Consider the following 19,086-nt stretch of genomic DNA (forward strand, 5'->3'; position numbering starts at 1 on the left):
ATGCGTGATTTGTGTAAATGAAATTTGCTTGTGTGTTGTTTTTCTATTGATTTCTAATGTTTCTAATATTTTAGAATTGACTGTTAGATGTGATTTTTCTTGTTAACTAAATAAAGTTATTGATTTAAAATATAGAAAAGCAGAAGCATTTTATTTCCAGTCGAAAAAGTGCCAAACAACAGCAAAAACAACAACTAAACAAAAAATGAAGACAAAGCTTTTGTTCCATGTTACATTCTAAAAAAAGTACTTGAGAATTTCCTTTAAACTTTTTGAGGATACAAATTCAGTCTTTAAACGTTGTGTTGTTTATATTTTAAGGGTTTTTTTTTTCACTTGTTTGTACTGACGGGTGTACAGTACTCTAAATTACAGTTAACATTTTACAATTATGTTATTTATTTATTTATTTATTTAGCCTTTATTTAACCAGGTCAATGGCATTGGGACACAATGATCTTTTTTCTAAGTGAAGCCTGGCCAAAACAGCGGCCTAGACATCAGTTTCAACATTTAAAGGAGAACTCTGGTGTGAAGAGGACTTTGGGTGTATTAAAAAATGATAAAAAATACATGCCTTTGTTGAATAGCCCACCTCTATTCTCCCGCAGGTTTCTGAGATACAGTATTTTGTGCACTTTGCCCAAACAGGCTTTAGACTAGGTGATATGGGGCATGCCTTGCACCTGCAGATAAATCGCTTTTTCCACTGTTATCCAGGCTAAAAATAGGTCCACACTTCATTGTTAGAATCTGGAAAGCCTTGACATTTAAAATCAGGGATTTAAGAACTTTAACACTGCACAATAAGTTTATTAAAAGCCACTGTTTACAGCCCATAGCGTATGTGAGTCTCCGGGCACCGCCATCTTAAATTTAAGCCACAATAAGTCAACCGTCGAGGACGAATAGTAAAATTTTTGTGAGTAATGTTTATGTAATTTGTTGTTAGTTCTTTGCAGATATTTTCAGCAACAGCTGGAATTCATGCATTTCTAAGGAAATTATTTTGCAATCTGATGAACTATCCTACCTATTTGTTTGTGTTCAATGGTTGACTTATTGTGACTTATATTTAAGATGGCAGCGCCTGGAGATTTACCTACGCTATGGGAATGTAAACAGTGGCTTTTAATAAAATTCTTGTGCAGTTTTAAAGTTCTAAAAGCCTCGTTTTAAATGTCAGGGCCCTCCGGATTCTACAAATGAAGTGTGGAGCTACGTGAGCCTGAATAATGGTGGAAAAAGCAATTTATCTGCAGGTGCAAAGCATGCCGTGTATAGTCTATTCTAAAATCTACAAAGGTAAGGACTTTTTTATCATGTTTTACTACACCCAAAGTCCGATTTTACACTGGCGTCCTCCTTTAAAACAAACAATAAACAATTACACCATAAATCACCAGTCAAACAACAATGTATATAATACAGTCTGGCTGAAACAATGGGGTTGAATAGTGAGACTTTCATACGAAGCAAGAGCGGGAAAGATAAGAGGCTGATTCCAGATTTCTGACAAGGTTTTTAAATGTTCTAAGAGAGATTAGTTTCTCCAGATTCGGCACTTGCTGAATTCAGTGCGAAATTTGGCATCATTAAGCAGATAACAATCATTGGGGTGAAAGGCATAAGTACTCTGGGTTATTGGGATATAACCACATATTGCGGGATTTGACCTAGAATGCCTTTATAAAAAAAATGTGCCACACAACTCTGTCACATAAATTGTGCTGGTAAGTCACCATTGTAAAAGCCATTGTAAGGGTTATTTTATTCGAAGAATAATTCCGTTAAAAAGGTTAAAATATGTTGAAAATAATTAAATAAGAATTCATAATGATTGTATTTTCTAAAATTCACAATTTAGTAATGTAAAAGGACATTTTTGCTATTTTTTGCTTTTGTTAGTAACACGTCATTTCCACTGCATCAATGTTAGCAGCCATACTGCTGTTAGATACATTGGAAGCAACACAGTTTTTTTACCAAGTCCAGTGTGATGTTTACTTTTGTTTTTTTTTGTTAGTAAACCTTTAAAAGAATATTCACTCTTCCTCGCATTTTTTTCAAATACTGGTTGTTAGACTGACGGTAAAAGGTGGTAGAAAAGGAGTTGCAAAAAGAAACGGAGTGCCACTACACTACAACCATGAGTCCAAAGACTGCACACATGTTGCAGGAGCATGCATATACAGGGGTTGGACAATGAAATTGAAACACTTGGTTTTAGAGCACAATAACTGATTGTCCCGATTTCACCCTAACATCCCTTTCAGACAGCTTCCTCTAGCGTCCACAGTTAATCCTGTTGGATGTGGGTCATCCTTCTTGGTGGTATGCTGACAATTTTTTGGATACTGTGGCTCTTTATACATCCCAAAGACTTGCTGTCTTGGTCACAGATGTGCCAGCAAGACGTGTGCCAACAATTTGTCCTCTTTTGAACTCTGGTATGTCACCCATAATGTTGTGTGCATTGCAATATTTTGAGCAAAACTGTGCTCTTAACCTGCTAATTGAACCTTCACACTCTGCTCTTACTGGTGCAATAATGTGCCATTAATGAAGATTGGCCACCAGGCTGCTCCAATTTAGCCATGAAACTTCCCACACTAAAATGACAGGTGTTTCAGTTTCATTGGCCAATCCCTGTAAATAAAGTTGCCAAAATCCAATACAGAAAGAAAGCTGGCAGCAACCATGCATTTCACAGCAGCAAATGTAAAGCATGTCCTGTGATGATAAAAAAAAGGTCAATTTCAACTCAAATTTTTGGACCAAGTTTCCTATATAAGATCTTAAAGAAAGCTTTTCATCAATTAAGACACCCAAATACTTGTAAGATAACACCAAATCAATTGCATTCCTTTGAATAGAAAATATCCTAGGGAAGGATTCACATGTCTTCCTACCATTTCATTGAATAAAATCTTTACTTTGGTTTCATAAAAGGTACATTATTTAACAGTGTTCACATCAGAATGTCTCAACTAATAATGAATTGACACTAGTGGTTAAGACATTATTTTTTAAATGTATAATTGCTTAAACACAATTTTGTAAACTAATCTGGTTATATCAAAATACTTTACACAATTCACAAAAATACTGAAACAAAAAAAACTGCAAATACCTCATATATCCTGCAAAATGAAGCACTGTAACCAAAACTACATATAGCATCATCAAAATCAAACTAAGCAACAAATAAAACATTTCATTCATATTAGCAGATTTGTGTCTAAGCAACTACACACTGTTGGGCAATAATGGAAAGTACTCTTTAGGATGCTTTACATAATACTAAAACAGTTCAAACAGTGGAAAAATCTTCAGATTGTTCACATGCACAGGAATATTTGCAGATACACACACACACACACACACACACACACATACACACACACACACACACACACACACACACACACATGCTGCTGTAATGCTGAGGAAGGTTTCTCAGTGAGGCGTTACATGACGTAACCTGGTTTTGCCAAGAGTAAAACTCATATACTTCCCTATTGTGCCAAATTTAATGCTGTGCTTGAGTAACCTGGACATTTGTGTGGTAAGAGTAATTAAATCACCCACACCTTTCTATAATTATTGTATAATTTCTGTGTAATTACTGTGTAATTACTGTATTAACTCAGAGTTTGTGATGAAATCAGGTGTAATTGGTCGGTTTGGACTGCAGAACATAGAAAAACACAGGGTTAAGCAACTCTGAACTGACTGTCCTCACACTAATAAAACAACATTAAAAACGAGTTTAAAGGAAGTTCAAGTGTTTTCTAAACAAACTATTTTCAACATAAAGTCAGATTTATGAGGACAAACTAAAACAGCAGGAAGATTCTAAGCTTCAGTTTAGAATTAGGCTAATGTGTATATTACCGATGTTAAGACTAGAGAGGAGTTTGGGGTTAGCATGCTAATGGTACATTTTAAGTCTAGGTTTGGTGTTTCTGTGTTGGGCTTAAGGTTAAAGCTACAATTAGGGTTAGTATGGTTAGGGTTAAGATTAAGGTTAGGTAAAGGTGTACATTTAGTAAGTTTTAGTAAGGTTTTGGTTTAGGTGAGGTTTAGGGCTAGTTAAGTGTTGGCTTTGGGTTTGGTGTCAGGTTTCGTTTGAAGTTTGGTTTTAGGTTTGGTTTAGGGTTTGGATTAAGGTTCAGTTTGAAGTTTGGTCTAAGGTTCAGTTTGGGGTTCAGTTAGAAATTTGGTGTAAGATTTGATTTGGGGTTTGTTGTAAGACATGGTTTAAGGTTTGGCTTAAAGATTGTTTTAAGCTTTGCTCTAGGGTTTGGTTTAAGGTTAAATTTGGGGGTTGGTGTAAAGGTTGTTTTAAGGTTTGGTCTGTGGTTTGGTGTAAGGTATGGTTTAAGGTTTTGACTTAAAGGTTTGGTTTAAGATTTGATTTGGGGTTTGGTGTGAGGTTTGGTTTAAGGTTTGATTTGGGATTTGGTGTGAGGTTTGGTTTAAGGTTTGATTTGGGATTTGGTGTGAGGTTTGATTTAAGGTTTGGTCTGGGGTTTGGGGCAAGGTTTGGTTTAAGGTTTGATTTGGGGTTTGGTGTAAAGTTTGGTTTAAGGTTTGGTCTGGGGTTTGGTGTGAGGTTTGATTTAAGGTTTGGTCTGGGGTTTGGTGCAAGGTTTGGTTTAAGGTTTGGTCTGGGGTTTGGGGCAAGGTTTGGTTTAAGGTTTGATTTGGGGTTTGGTGTAAGGTTTGGTTTAAGGTTTGATTTGAGGTTTGGTGTAAGGTTTGGTTTAAGGTTTAGTGTAAAGTTTGGTTTAAGGTTTGGTCTGGGATTTGATTTGGGGTTTGGTGTAAGGTTTGGTTTAAGGTGTGGTCTGGGGTTTGGTGTAAAGTTTGGATTAAGGTTTGAATTGGGGTTTGGTGTAAAGTTTGGTTAAATGTTTGATTTGGGGTTTGGTGTAAGGTTTGGTTTAAGGTTTGGCCTAAAGGTTGTTTTAAGGTTTGGTCTGGGGTTCGGTTTAAGGTTTAGCTTGGGGTTTTGTTGTTAAATTAGGGTTTGGTTTTTGGTTTAAGGTTTGGTTTAAGATTTGATTTGGGGTTTGGTGTAAGGTATGGTTTAAGGTTTGGCTTGAAGGTTGTTTTAGGGTTTGGTGTAAGGTAAGGTTTAAGGCTTGATTTGGGGTTAGGTTTTTGTTTTAGCTTTTGGTTTTTGTTTTAGGGTTTGATTTGAGGTTTGTTGTTTAGTTTATGGTATGGTTTAAGATTTACTTTAATGGTTTGGTTTAGGGTTTGGTTTAGAGTTTGGTGCAATGTTTGTAGTTTCTGTGGGGTTGACGCTTAGCTGCTATGATAGAAAAATCAATGTTGGTTCTCACTAATTTAGTAGAACAAAGGAGTTTCTGTGTTTGTGCGTGGGGGTGGTATGTATATGTGTGTGTGTTTGCACGTGTGTGTGTGTGTGTGTGTGTGCGTGTGTGTTTGAGAGAGAGAGACTTTCCCTCACCTGTGTATAAAAGCTGCAGTGAGAGTGAGGGAGTGTGAGAGTGAGACAGAACTGCTGAAAGAAGCTTTACTGAAGAAATCAACTGCAGACATGAAGTTCGCCCTCCTTCTGCTCACAGCCGGTAAGAGAATTCAACTCCACTCATGTAGAATTATAATTATAACAAAAACCTTATCAAAGAAAACTGTGGAAAATATGATAAAAATATATATAAATGATCAAATGTTTTAAAATGTAGACAAAATCAATTAATAAAGTTTTGAAAATTAAATAAAATGTTAAATAAATCTTGCTGTATTTTCCCTGTTTTTTTTTCATCTGAGAAATCTTATTAGAATTAGAAGAATGTACTTTTAATTGAAATGCTTAAATAAATCTCTATACATTGAATACGTTAACTGTCTGTTATCACCAGCATTTAAAAAATAATGTAATTCTTTGATTTAAAAAAAAGTAGTAACAATTAACACAAAATTCATTGTTTTAAGTTGAATTATCACTGTAAAATAAACACATTATATTTGTCTACCAAGTGTAATCTTCTATTCCTTTCACTTTTTAACTGCTTTGGCATTCTCATTTAACTAATATAATTTAGATTTTATTCAATTTCAGCATTACAGGGTTCATAGTTGTTTTATTTTTGTTCTCAAAAATCTGTAAAATGTGGCAAAAATGTAAAGGAAGGGTTTTCCCATTAAATTCTGCTTATAATAAAACACATAATGAAACACAGACAGACACTGATAATTAAAAGTAAAAATAAATGTTTACAGAACAGATTTGATCTGTTTAGAATATGTTTTTGCTGTTTTAATAAAACTGTTTGTTTATTTCAGTGCTGTGCTGCCTGCAAGTGTCAGGACAAGGTAACACATATATATAAAATTATTATGGTGGGATCGTGTGTGTGTGTGTGTGTGTGTTTATTGTGTATAGAGAGAGAGAGTGTGTGTACATCTGTGTTATTGGAGATTTTGAAATAGAAGGCTGGATTTGTTCACATTGTAAATATTTCCAAACATTTCTTTACATTTACATTTCCTGTTTTATTGTAGTGAAATTTGGAGCACTTTGCAGCGGAAATCCTGGAAACAGCAAGAGACCCTGTGACAACAAATATGGCTGCGGAAACTACGGAGCTAGCCGGTAAAATTATCATATTATAAAAAAATATATAATAAATATATGATATATGAAAAAAAATAAGAGACCACTTAACACTTACGATTTTTTTATTTTACCAAATTTAAATATAATCTGGAATATAATCAAGAGGAAGATGCATGATCACAAGGCATAGAACCAAGCTGAACTGCTTAAATGTTTGCACCAGGAGTGGTGTAAAGTTATCCAAAAGCAGTGTGTAAGACTGGTGGAGGAGATCATGCCAAGATGTATGAAAACTGTGATTAAAAATATTTTATTCCACCAAATATTGATTTCTGAACTCCTAAAACTTTATTAAAAAATTATATATATGTATATTTGTATATTTAACTTATATCGTCATTCCATAGAAAAATATTAAATACTTTTGGGGAGCATATTGTTAAAATTATATACTTTGTTCTTTTGATGTTAAACAATATTGTTTATATATCCATGCATGTGTTCCTGTGTCTGCAGTGATGGAGGAAAGCGTAAACACCTGGGTTTGGACATCACGTGTTCTGATGGGGCGACGGTCTTTGCCCCGTTTGACGTGACACTCAATGGGAAAGCTGCTCCGTACAAAAAAAACAACGCTATTAATGATGGTGTGAGCCTCAGCGGGGCGGGTCAGTACACACACTTCACTCTCTTTCACTTTTATTTAAAAAGATGAAAAACCTTTCTGTGCCATTTTATGACTTCTTATTCTACTGCACCCCAGTGGCAGGAATCCAGAAACCATTAGATATGACTTTCAATATTTAATTAAAACTACCCTGCTAATTATGTAAGAACCCAGTAACAGCACCTTATTAACACTGGGGACCATCACAGCAAAGAGGTACAAGTGTGTAGTGTAGTTATTATTTAAGACATACTGTATTTGAGTAGCCTAGAATCTCCTGAAAGTAACATCTGGCATATGTGACCATCTTCTATCATTTCTTTTCTATTTTTAAGCGAATAAAGGTACATTAAATTATCTGTTACTAACTGATGTTCAGTACACGGATCAGTACAAGTTCACTGCATTCAAGCTGAGCACAAAGGGCAGAGCACTATAGAGCACAGTAACCTGGCAGTGCCAGTGTGTGATCACACACACCACAGGCAGTGGCTTTACACTATTCATATTGATATCAAAATGATATTATGTCAACCAAAATTATATCATTTTTATAAAAAAAATAAATACTGTAAATGGTTGTTTCTGATTGGTTCTTGTTGTGGAGTTTCAGGTTTGTGCTTTAAGCTGTTCTACGTGAAGCCGGATAAATACTCCGGGTCTTTGAAGAAGGGTCAGAGGCTGGGCACCATGCTGCCCATGCAGAAGGTCTACCCTGGAATCGGATCCCACGTCCACGTCCAGATGTGCGACAAGTCCGACCCCACCAAGTACTTCTGAACCATCAGCTGGACGAATTATCCCGACGTTCACAACGTCTCTTAACTACAGTACCACACTCCTTTAACTGAACTTTAACTGGTGAAATATTACATTTATATACTAAAACATGTTTTTATGTTGCTAAAAGGTTAATAAAGCTGTTGCAATATATGGTCAAACAGTGGGAACAAACTTAAGCTTTAAGATGCTTCTCCATACTTATTGATCCCCTTAATATTACCTTTGGGGTCAAACTGACCTCAGTCAAATTCAGTATTTAAAAAATACTAATATTGTCTTTATGCTTCTTCTTCAGTGATCATAATATATTTTCACGGTCTGGTAAATTAAAACCAAAACACTTGTAATGTGCAAAATTGTGTATATTAATTAAATGCATAAATAAAATGTTTTTTTATTTGTGTTTTTTTTAAATGTAGCAATTTAAAAAGTACATTTGAAAGGCTTTGAAATATATATTTTAAATTTAAGTTTGAAACATTTTTTTTGTATTTTCTGTAAAAAATGAAATTTAAAAAGTTTTAAAAATGAACAATTTGTGTAATTGTGATATTTCACACTGTTTCAATATGCTAAATGACAATGGAATAATTGTATCTTCTGCTTTAAGCTTCTTTCAGTTTCCTGTTTCTGTAAACTCTACAGTCTAATAAAGCTTCAAAGATGGAACATTAGTGAGTGTTGGGGTGTGTGGATTTTACTCCCTCCAAACACAGTGAATAATACTTCAGAGAATACACAGCAGCAAACACATTTAAAACATGTATATCATGTTAAACACTGCAGCTCAGTAAAGCTAAACTCTGTATTTGATTATGTAGAATCTTATAGTACTACAACATAAGCTTTTTTACTCAGTTACTGGTTTAAATGCTTTAAACCGCTGAACTATAACAGATTTACTGATGAGTCAAAACTTTTCATACATGAAGTGTAACCAAAAATCTAGAATGAGTAAAATATATAAATTATTTTTCCCTATGTTCTGATCAATCCAATAATTTATTATAAATTTGTACTGTAATTTTGTAATCTACATTTAGAGTCTGGGGTGTTATGAAATTTATTTGCTTTATGTTGTAATTATATAATTATTATGATTACTGGCTTAAGGCATTTATTTCCTTGTTATAATTCCCTTAACCACTTACCTAATGTCACCATCTAGTGTGTGAACCAGATACTGCACCCAGATAATAGCATTTATACAGGAGGAATCAGACACTGTTAGGAGATTTGATACTGTTTTACTAAAGAATACAACACGGAAACAGACTGATACTTATCATTTCCAGGAAGTAATAACTCAACTTCCCACTTCCTTGTGTGTGTGTGTGTGTGTGTATAAAAGGGTCAGAATGCTGTATGGTAAGGTAAATGTGAATGTAGAGATTGGACGTCTGTACAGAGAAACATGAAGCTCATTACTCTTCTGCTCCCCATCGGTAAGATCTTCACTATATTAGACTACAGACAAAACACCACAACAGACAGTCTGTCAGTTACTCAGTCAACCAGACAGTCTCATAGTCAGTTATTCAGTCAACCAGACGGTCTCTTAGTCAGTTATTTAGTCAGTCAGGCAAACTGCCCGTGATTCAATTACTTAATTAGTCAGCCTGCCAGTTTCTCACTCAGTCTGTCAGTTACTAAGGCTGTCAGTTACCCACTCAGTCTTTCAGTTATTAGCCTGCCAGTTACTCAGTCTGTCGGTTACTTAGGCTGGCAGTTACTCACTCAGTCTGTCAGTAATTTAGGCTGCTAGTTTCTCACTCAGTCTGTCAGTTACTAAAGCTGCCAGTTTCAAACTCAGTTTGTCAGTTTCTCACTCAGTTACTCACACCGTCTGTCAGTTACTAAGGCTGCTATTTACTCACTCAGTCTGTCACTTAGTCTGCAGGTTACTAACTTCGTCTGTCAGTTACTTACTCAGTCTGTCAGTTACTTAGGCTGTCAGTTACCCACTCAGTCTTTCAGTTAGTAGCCTGCCAGTTATCTACGCTGTCAGTTATTTACGCTGCTAGTTTCTCACTCAGTCTGTCAGTTATTTACGCTGCTAGTTTCTCACTCAGTCTGTCAGTTATTTACGCTGCTAGTTTCTCACTCAGTCTGTCAGTTATTTACGCTGCTAGTTTCCCACTCAGTCAGTTATTTACGCTGCTAGTTTCTCACTCAGTCTGTCAGTTATTTACTCTGCTAGTTTCTCACTCAGTCAGTTATTTACGCTGCTAGTTTCTCACTCAGTCTGTCAGTTATTTACGCTGCTAGTTTCTCACTCATTCTGTCAGTTATTTACGCTGCTAGTTTCCCACTCAGTCAGTTATTTACGCTGCTAGTTTCTCACTCAGTCTGTCAGTTATTTACTCTGCTAGTTTCTCACTCAGTCAGTTATTTACGCTGCTAGTTTCTCACTCAGTCTGTCAGTTATTTACGCTGCTAGTTTCTCACTCATTCTGTCAGTTATTTACGCTGCTAGTTTCCCACTCAGTCAGTTATTTACGCTGCTAGTTTCTCACTCAGTCTGTCAGTTATTTACTCTGCTAGTTTCTCACTCAGTCAGTTATTTACGCTGCTAGTTTCTCACTCAGTCTGTCAGTTATTTACGCTGCTAGTTTCTCACTCAGTCTGTCAGTTATTTACGCTGCTAGTTTCTCACTCAGTCAGTTATTTACGCTGCTAGTTTCTCACTCATTCTGTCAGTTATTTACGCTGCTAGTTTCTCACTCATTCTGTCAGTTATTTACGCTGCTAGTTTCTCACTCAGTCAGTCAGTTATTTACGCTGCTAGTTTCTCACTCATTCTGTCAGTTATTTACGCTGCTAGTTTCTCACTCATTCTGTCAGTTATTTACGCTGCTAGTTTCTCACTCAGTCAGTTATTTACGCTGCTAGTTTCTCACTCAGTCTGTCAGTTATTTACGCTGCTAGTTTCTCACTCAGTCAGTTATTTACGCTGCTAGTTTCTCACTCAGTCAGTTATTTACGCTGCTAGTTTCTCACTCAGTCTGTCAGTTATTTACGCTGCTAGTTTCTCACTCAGTCTGTCAGTTATTTACGCTGCTAGTTTCTCACTCAGTCAGTTATTTACGCTGCTAGTTTCTCACTCATTCTGTCAGTTATTTACGCTGCTAGTTTCTCACTCATTCTGTCAGTTATTTACGCTGCTAGTTTCTCACTCAGTCAGTCAGTTATTTACGCTGCTAGTTTCTCACTCATTCTGTCAGTTATTTACGCTGCTAGTTTCTCACTCATTCTGTCAGTTATTTACGCTGCTAGTTTCTCACTCAGTCAGTTATTTACGCTGCTAGTTTCTCACTCAGTCTGTCAGTTATTTACGCTGCTAGTTTCTCACTCAGTCAGTTATTTACGCTGCTAGTTTCTCACTCAGTCAGTTATTTACGCTGCTAGTTTCTCACTCAGTCTGTCAGTTATTTACGCTGCTAGTTTCTCACTCAGTCTGTCAGTTATTTACGCTGCTAGTTTCTCACTCAGTCTGTCAGTTATTTACGCTGCTAGTTTCTCACTCAGTCAGTTATTTACGCTGCTAGTTTCTCACTCATTCTGTCAGTTATTTACGCTGCTAGTTTCTCACTCATTCTGTCAGTTATTTACGCTGCTAGTTTCTCACTCAGTCAGTCAGTTATTTACGCTGCTAGTTTCTCACTCATTCTGTCAGTTATTTACGCTGCTAGTTTCTCACTCATTCTGTCAGTTATTTACGCTGCTAGTTTCTCACTCAGTCAGTTATTTACGCTGCTAGTTTCTCACTCAGTCTGTCAGTTATTTACGCTGCTAGTTTCTCACTCAGTCAGTTATTTACGCTGCTAGTTTCTCACTCAGTCAGTTATTTACGCTGCTAGTTTCTCACTCAGTCTGTCAGTTATTTACGCTGCTAGTTTCTCACTCAGTCTGTCAGTTATTTACGCTGCTAGTTTCTCACTCAGTCAGTTATTTACGCTGCTAGTTTCTCACTCATTCTGTCAGTTATTTACGCTGCTAGTTTCTCACTCATTCTGTCAGTTATTTACGCTGCTAGTTTCTCACTCAGTCAGTCAGTTATTTACGCTGCTAGTTTCTCACTCATTCTGTCAGTTATTTACGCTGCTAGTTTCTCACTCATTCTGTCAGTTATTTACGCTGCTAGTTTCTCACTCAGTCAGTTATTTACGCTGCTAGTTTCTCACTCAGTCTGTCAGTTATTTACGCTGCTAGTTTCTCACTCAGTCAGTTATTTACGCTGCTAGTTTCTCACTCAGTCAGTTATTTACGCTGCTAGTTTCTCACTCAGTCTGTCAGTTATTTACGCTGCTAGTTTCTCACTCAGTCAGTTATTTACGCTGCTAGTTTCTCACTCAGTCTGTCAGTTATTTACTCTGCTAGTTTCTCACTCAGTCTGTCAGTTTCTCACTCACTGTCAGTTACTTAGTCTGTCAGTTACGTACTTAGACTTTCAGTTACTCATCAGTCTGTCAGTTATTCTTCAGTCTGTCTGTAAGTTAATATGTCTGACAGTCTTTCCGCTATTATTTATAGATGTACAAATGTGAATAAATAGAAGCTGATTTTTTGTTTGTTTAATTTCAGTACTGTGCTGGCTGCATGTTTCAGGACAAGGTAACACACACACATACACACACACAGACACACACACACACACAAACACAAACACACACATACTTAAAATAAATAAAGTTGAATGAAGGTCTATTTGCTGTTTGTTTGTTTGTTGCAGCAAAGTTTAATCGGCTCTGCAGTACAAATCCTAAGAACTCTGCTAGAAGTTGTGACAGATTTGGCTGTGGACACTACGGGGCTAAACGGTAAAACTGCCTGTGTGTGTTTGGGTATAAGTGTTTATGTGTGGGTGTGAGTGTAACTCATAACTCATACTACTCACAACTTACAAATGTAACTTATGTAACTCACATACCTCATATAACTCACATACCTCATACCTTTGGATTGTGTGTGAATGTGTGTGGGTCATAGCCTGTGTTCTGTACTGTGTTTGACAGAGTCAATGGGAAACACAGGGGACTGGACATCACCTGCAGTGATTGGGCAAAGGTCTACGCTCCATTTGATCTGATACTGAGAGGAAGATCCCGTCCATACGGAAATAAAAACATTATTAATGATGGTGTCACTATCAGAGGGCAAGGTTGGTGTCCAATACTTTATTTACTCTATATCAGTAAAAGCTGAGAGCACTTAAACACAGATCTCTGTCTGATATCCTTGATTTTGGAGGAGGCAATAAATGAGCAGGTGTCCCAATGCTTCTGAATGATAGCGATTGATGAGACATTGACAATATTTGTATGTCTAATGTAGGGTGTGACTGAAGCTCAATAATGAAACCATGGTATTGAAGCTCTGTGTGTATGTGATGTTTCAGATCTGTGCGTGAGGCTGTTCTACATTAGACCAGTCAGATTTTCAGGTTGGGTGAGGAAGGGGCAGCGGCTGGGCATCATGCTGCCCATGCAGAAGATCTACCCTGGAATCACCTCCCACATCCACCTCCAGATGTGCGACTGGTCCGACCCCACCAAGTACGTCTGATCCCTGAATGGAGGAAGGGCAGCGTTTATCGAAAAAGTGTATTTCTAATTTAGATATTTACAATTTACAATTTTATAGAATTCTTTGACAGGTCATGTTGATCATGATAGTCATGCTGGTTAAGCTAATTGACAAACTTAACTCTCAATCAGTGGGAGCAGTTGCAACACTGCATGATTCCTGAGTTAGAAACAAGGATGACACTCATACTGCTTTTGCTCAGTTGGACTCTCCTTCTTTCTGCAATAGTGCAGCCATTATTGAAAAAACAAAAAAACAACTTTACACACCAAACATGTAAAAAATGTCTATATTTGAAAGAATAATGAAAAAAAGTTTAAATATGAAATATTGTGAACCTAATCAGTCAAAAACCTGCAAATTTGAAATAGAACATTTTTGTAAGTTGGAAAAGTTGTGTATTTTTAAATGTACCTTTGTGTATTTTTAAGTGTACATTTGAAATGAAAACATTTTTAAGTTTGCATATGTTTAAAATGTGTGCGTTTGAAATAAAGTGTAAATTTTAGTTGTCTGAGTAAAACAAAAACATGTATTAAAATGTGTCTACTGAGGTATAATTTGAGGGTGTGTGAGCTAAACTGGCAAATTATAGCTTTATCTTTCTGTTAAAACTTTGATATAATTTATTTTGGTGCTAAATCACTGATATAAGCATTGCCACATTTAATGATGTACAGCTTAAAAATTATGAGTTTCTATGATTTTGCCAAATTGAAAACCTCTGGAATATAATCAAGAGGAAGATGGATGATCACAAGCCATCAAACCAAACTGAACTGCTTGATTTTTTTGCACCAGGAGTGGCTTAAAGTTATGCAGAAGCAGTGTGTAAGACTGGTGGAGAACATGCTAAGATGCATGAAAGCTGTGATTAAAAACCATTATATTATTCCACTACAAATTGATTTGTGAATTTTTTTGTAATTTCACATTTTCTGCAGACAAATGCATTAAATTACAATATTTTTTATATTGAACAACAGTGTTAATTTTACTCAAGTATATACCTACAAAAAGCAAAATCAAAGAAAATGATTCTCTTATTTTTTTTTCCAGAGCTGTATTTATTACAATACAAAAGTATTTATTATTTTGTAGAAATTACTAAAAGTGAGATGCGCAGCCACCAGATGGCAGCAATGTATTACAAAAAACAGTGCCAGTTTCAGCAGCAAGTTTCAGTATGTGTGTTGTGTGTGTGTTTGTGTGTGTGTGTGTGTCTGTGTGTGTGTGTGTGTGTGTGTGTGTGTGTGTGTGTGTTAGTGATACAATCGTATTCATCGCTGCTTCCAAGGATATAGCTTACTATATGTACAAAGTAGCATCAAAAGAGTCTTTTGAAAGTACACACACTCACACACACACACACATAAACACACACACATACACAGTGAGACATTCCACCTACACATAAAGAGAGAGAAAAGCCAGATTACAGAATGAAAAGGGCTTTTATGAAGCACATTTGATGATGGAATCACTTAAACATGATTATATTTGCTGCCTTTGAAGCTGCTGTTTATACACTGTGGATGAGTGTGAGAGAGGGAAGGACGAGTCAGGGAGGAGCGAGGATGTGTATAACGGAATGTACAGATGTAAGGATAAAAGTGAAGAAAAGAGAGAGATAAAAAGAAAGAGAGAGGTTAGAGAAATGTGTAAATGGAGGGTAAAGAGGGCAGCGAGAGGATAATCTGTTTATCGAGTGTGTGGTAATCTCTGTTGAGGTACTAGATACTAGATAATAGATATTTGCGGTTCTTCAACCAAAACACAGATAAATGAGTTCTGCTCCAACCAGCCTGGATTAATACTAGGTCAGGATAGGAGTTCCATATTATAGTGTTGCAATCTGGTGCAGATATTCCTGGGGAACCCTTGTTGTGTGTGGGTGAGCATTATCCTGCTGAAACATGCCAATAGGAAGCCCTGACAAAAGAAGCAGCTACAGAGTAAAATTAGCTGTGCTGGATCAACACCTAAAGAGTTAACTTTAACACTCCTTTGGAGCATATATGGTCCCACTCTACAGAGAGTAAAAATTACACTGATAGCAGTGTTAAATGTTTAGTGTTAATATGACACTGTGCAGTGTACTATTTACTTATGCTAGTGTTGTTCATTAGTGTTATAGCAACACTTAAGTGTTAATTTTACACTGTTTGGAGTATGTACACAGCAAAAAGGCAAGTGTTAAATGAACTCCCACAGAGTTGATTTTAACTCTTTAACACTTTCAGTTAAACATTTAACATCTTGCCAGAGTTCCTTTTTAACTCACATTTGTTTTTTTTAACTTCCTAAATTGTTACACTAACACTGGAAATAGGTAAAAAAATATTATATATGAGAAGAAGATTAGTCAATTAATACGACTTCTAATTATTTAATTACTATTCAGAACAGGTTAGCGTATAATTTTCATTGTATTTCTTAGTGCATTACCAACACTTTATACCAATTTACTGTACAAAGGATGGTAACTTACTCTTATAGCCTACAATATATTGGCTAGACAAACAACCATTAAACAAAATATAACACAATACCCAATGGAAGGTAGCCCTGGTGGGCAAGATTTCACACTGATGGTAAGTTAGGATCTGAGGGACACACCTATTATGCAAATAACGTGTTTAACTGGGCGGAGTTTAATTAAATCTCTGTGGAGTTGGCCAGTATAAATTGGGTTTAGTGGGATTAACACTGAAATATTCAACTCTGTCAAATAACTCCAACACTGAACACCATTTAAATCTTTAGTTAAAGAGTTAAAATTACACTTTGAGAGTGAAAATCAACTCTCAGCTGTTTAACTTTAAAATTTTAACTCTCCTGTTTTTGCTGTGTACACATGTGTCTGAATGATGTCCTGCACGTATCACTGAGCTGTTAGTGTTCCTCATATCACTAAAAGGAAGGACTGGCTGTCATATACGATGCTCCCCAGATCATTACACCAGCAGTCGGGGCGCAGCATCACTCCACACCAAAGCCTCCGTACTCTAACCCAATCATCATTGGTTTCCAAACAGAACACAGATTTATCACTAAAGATTATACAGTTCCAGTCTATAGCAGTGCAGGTTCATTGTTTACAAAAAACACCACTGAAACAATGGTGATGGTGTCTGGCTGATGTACAGTACTGTGTAAAAGTTTTTGGCACCAAAGCAAATTAAACTAATCCATTTATCTCAGTCATATGAGTGTTTTTATCTGAAAAAAAACCCACCATATATCCTTCTAGGACCTGGCATCCACATGTGTGGACATTAATTTTGGGTTGTCTTGACCACGACACTAAATTTTGCTCTATGAGGGCCTTCTGTCCTCATATGTGGACATCATTTTTTATCAAAAACTACATCATGTAAAAATATCATTCTTTGTTTTTACACTAATCAGGTGCCAATTAGCCCAAATAGCAAAGAGAAATAAAAAAGATGCCATGCAAGAGTTCGGGTTTTAGGGGATATGATTCAAACAGATGCAAATAAACATATATACATACATACAGTAAAACATAACAAGGAATTCAATTTTTTTCCAGACATATTTTTTTTTCTTGGTTTTTCCAAATACACCACAAAGACATTATGTATTAAAATTAGGTACAAGTTGTGATACACATAGAGGAATTCTCATTTTTAACTAAGTATGTTATATCCTTTGAGCCAAGCTGAAAAACAAAGTGTAGAGATTCCGGATTTTTCCTGGATGCTCCTCAGCCAGCATGTGTATATGTTCAGTTCCATCAGCAGCTCACCTGATTTACCAAATTTACCAATTTACCAAACCAGGTGTTAATTAATATGGGGAGACCTAGAAATAACTCTATTAAACTCAGATGTGGAGAGATTAGGAGATGCTTTAAGGAAAACGGGGCTGTAAAAGCACAGATTTTTGTAAAATTGCTGTTTGTATTTATTGTAATGTTGGTGTTTTTCTGAACTAATAAAGACTTACTTCACAGATAAGAAGCTTTTTCTTTACTGAAATTCCCACAGGTGTCTAAAACATTTGCACAGTACTAATCGATCACACAAAAAAAAAAAACATTTGATTCAACCTGATTATTTTTATTCCATGCAAGCTATTCTTTTAAATTAGGACAATTCAATTATTTTGTTTATATTAACACAATAGGTTAATCAAGTTCTGTGGACTTAAATCATTAAGTTTATTTAGTATATATACACACACACAGGTATTCTCATGTTAAGTATATTATTATTATTTAACTGCCAATACTGACAGTATAACACTGGAGCAGTAAAGAGTGAACTCCATAGCTCAAAGTCAGCATATTGTGATCAGTAGAAACAGAGAATAAAGCTAATGTGCTCTTACAGCTCTACAACACTGAGACCTGCCAATCAACACATATATTATAATTACTGCACGCCCAGGATAAGGTAGCTTTGGGCAACAGACAACACAAAGATGCTAAGTAAGGGAAAGGCCACACCCAATATGCAAATATATGGTGCCAGGAGCCTATTGGAAAGCTGTATAAACCAACACTGTAGAAAGAACATTGGTTCAAAAGTTGGTTCAAATCACTTATTTTTTCGTCCCAACAAACATTTGGAAGTTTTCAGGTTGAAGTTCTTTGATCTCATTTTATTGAATTGTATTGGTTGTTAATTTCACTCAACTTAATAATATTAGTTCTCCTGACTAAAACCCAGAATTACTTTTTAGAGTGTGGGCAACATGTTTACACAGCAAAAAAATATTTGGCAAAAACTAGACAAAATATATGTAAATTGAGACAAATATGCTTAAATTACGCAAAAAATCAATTGCCAAAGGGGTAAACAAAATTTTCTTAGGACCCGTCTACACAAATCCGGATATTTGTAAAAATGGAGATTTTTCTCTTTTTTTGTGAGTTTTGGCTTTCCGTTGACGTATATTTTCAGCATATGTATTTTCTTTATATTCTCTTTTATTTCTCTTTATACTCTTTCACTAATGCATGTACTGTAGGCTCCGCCTATGGCTATGTATGGCTATGTATGCTTTAGTGTTTCCAGATGTGTACCAGAAATCTATGAAATGGTCCTCAGAGTGTGGGGACGGCAGAGAGAACAAGGACATCAGTTTGGAAACATCTCTCTCCAAGGCTGGCCTAGGAAGCCTTGTAGATATTGTCTTAGTCTTTGTAATAAATAATTGTATTACACCTAAGACAATGTCTGCGGTGTCTTCTTCCTCATCTTCAAGCATCTTCACAGCAAAGAGACAGCGGTAAACGACACCGTCCACACAAAAACGGAGTTGTGGAGATTTTTGAAAACTCTAATACCAGTAGAGCCGTGTGGACGAGGAAAACAAAGCTTTCTAAAAATGCTGACGTCACATAGCGAGTCTTCACAAGTCTACTTTTTGTTTAAATTGGCTTAGCCTGTTCAGAATTAGCCTGAAACGAAAGCGGATTGGTTCT

The 19,086-nt window shown here is 36.1% G+C and overlaps 2 protein-coding genes across 2 annotated transcripts; both read left to right on the plus strand.

Annotated features, from left to right (window-relative positions):
* The first annotated feature begins 5,489 nt into the window (after nucleotides 1-5,489).
* LOC103033611 (leukocyte cell-derived chemotaxin-2) lies at nucleotides 5,490-8,719 on the plus strand. Its single transcript, XM_007245503.4, has 5 exons — nucleotides 5,490-5,603; nucleotides 6,322-6,351; nucleotides 6,541-6,631; nucleotides 7,112-7,263; nucleotides 7,876-8,719. Exons 1-5 carry the CDS (start codon nucleotides 5,573-5,575, stop codon nucleotides 8,040-8,042), a joined length of 471 nt encoding a protein of 156 aa, XP_007245565.1. The 5' UTR covers nucleotides 5,490-5,572; the 3' UTR covers nucleotides 8,043-8,719.
* A 740-nt stretch (nucleotides 8,720-9,459) lies between these two features.
* On the plus strand, nucleotides 9,460-13,979 carry LOC103032966 (leukocyte cell-derived chemotaxin-2-like). Its single transcript, XM_049484406.1, has 4 exons — nucleotides 9,460-9,490; nucleotides 12,778-12,865; nucleotides 13,061-13,206; nucleotides 13,444-13,979. The coding sequence occupies exons 1-4, from the start codon at nucleotides 9,460-9,462 to the stop codon at nucleotides 13,608-13,610; spliced, it is 432 nt and encodes a 143-aa protein (XP_049340363.1). The 3' UTR covers nucleotides 13,611-13,979.
* The last annotated feature ends 5,107 nt before the right edge of the window (nucleotides 13,980-19,086 follow it).

This window comes from Astyanax mexicanus, chromosome 10 (assembly GCF_023375975.1).
Source record: "Astyanax mexicanus isolate ESR-SI-001 chromosome 10, AstMex3_surface, whole genome shotgun sequence".
NCBI lineage: Eukaryota > Metazoa > Chordata > Actinopteri > Characiformes > Acestrorhamphidae > Astyanax > Astyanax mexicanus.

Excerpts from the sequence above, each read along its gene's own strand:
- LOC103032966 (XM_049484406.1), top strand. The coding sequence starts at position 9,460 with ATGAAGCTCATTACTCTTCTGCTCCCCATCG. Across the intron at positions 12,866-13,060 it reads GGACACTACGGGGCTAAACG|AGTCAATGGGAAACACAGGG; the intron begins GTAAAACTGCCT and ends TGTGTTTGACAG. Across the intron at positions 13,207-13,443 it reads TGTCACTATCAGAGGGCAAG|ATCTGTGCGTGAGGCTGTTC; the intron begins GTTGGTGTCCAA and ends GTGATGTTTCAG.
- LOC103033611 (XM_007245503.4), top strand. The coding sequence starts at position 5,573 with ATGAAGTTCGCCCTCCTTCTGCTCACAGCCG. Across the intron at positions 5,604-6,321 it reads CCTCCTTCTGCTCACAGCCG|TGCTGTGCTGCCTGCAAGTG; the intron begins GTAAGAGAATTC and ends TGTTTATTTCAG. Across the intron at positions 6,352-6,540 it reads CCTGCAAGTGTCAGGACAAG|TGAAATTTGGAGCACTTTGC; the intron begins GTAACACATATA and ends GTTTTATTGTAG.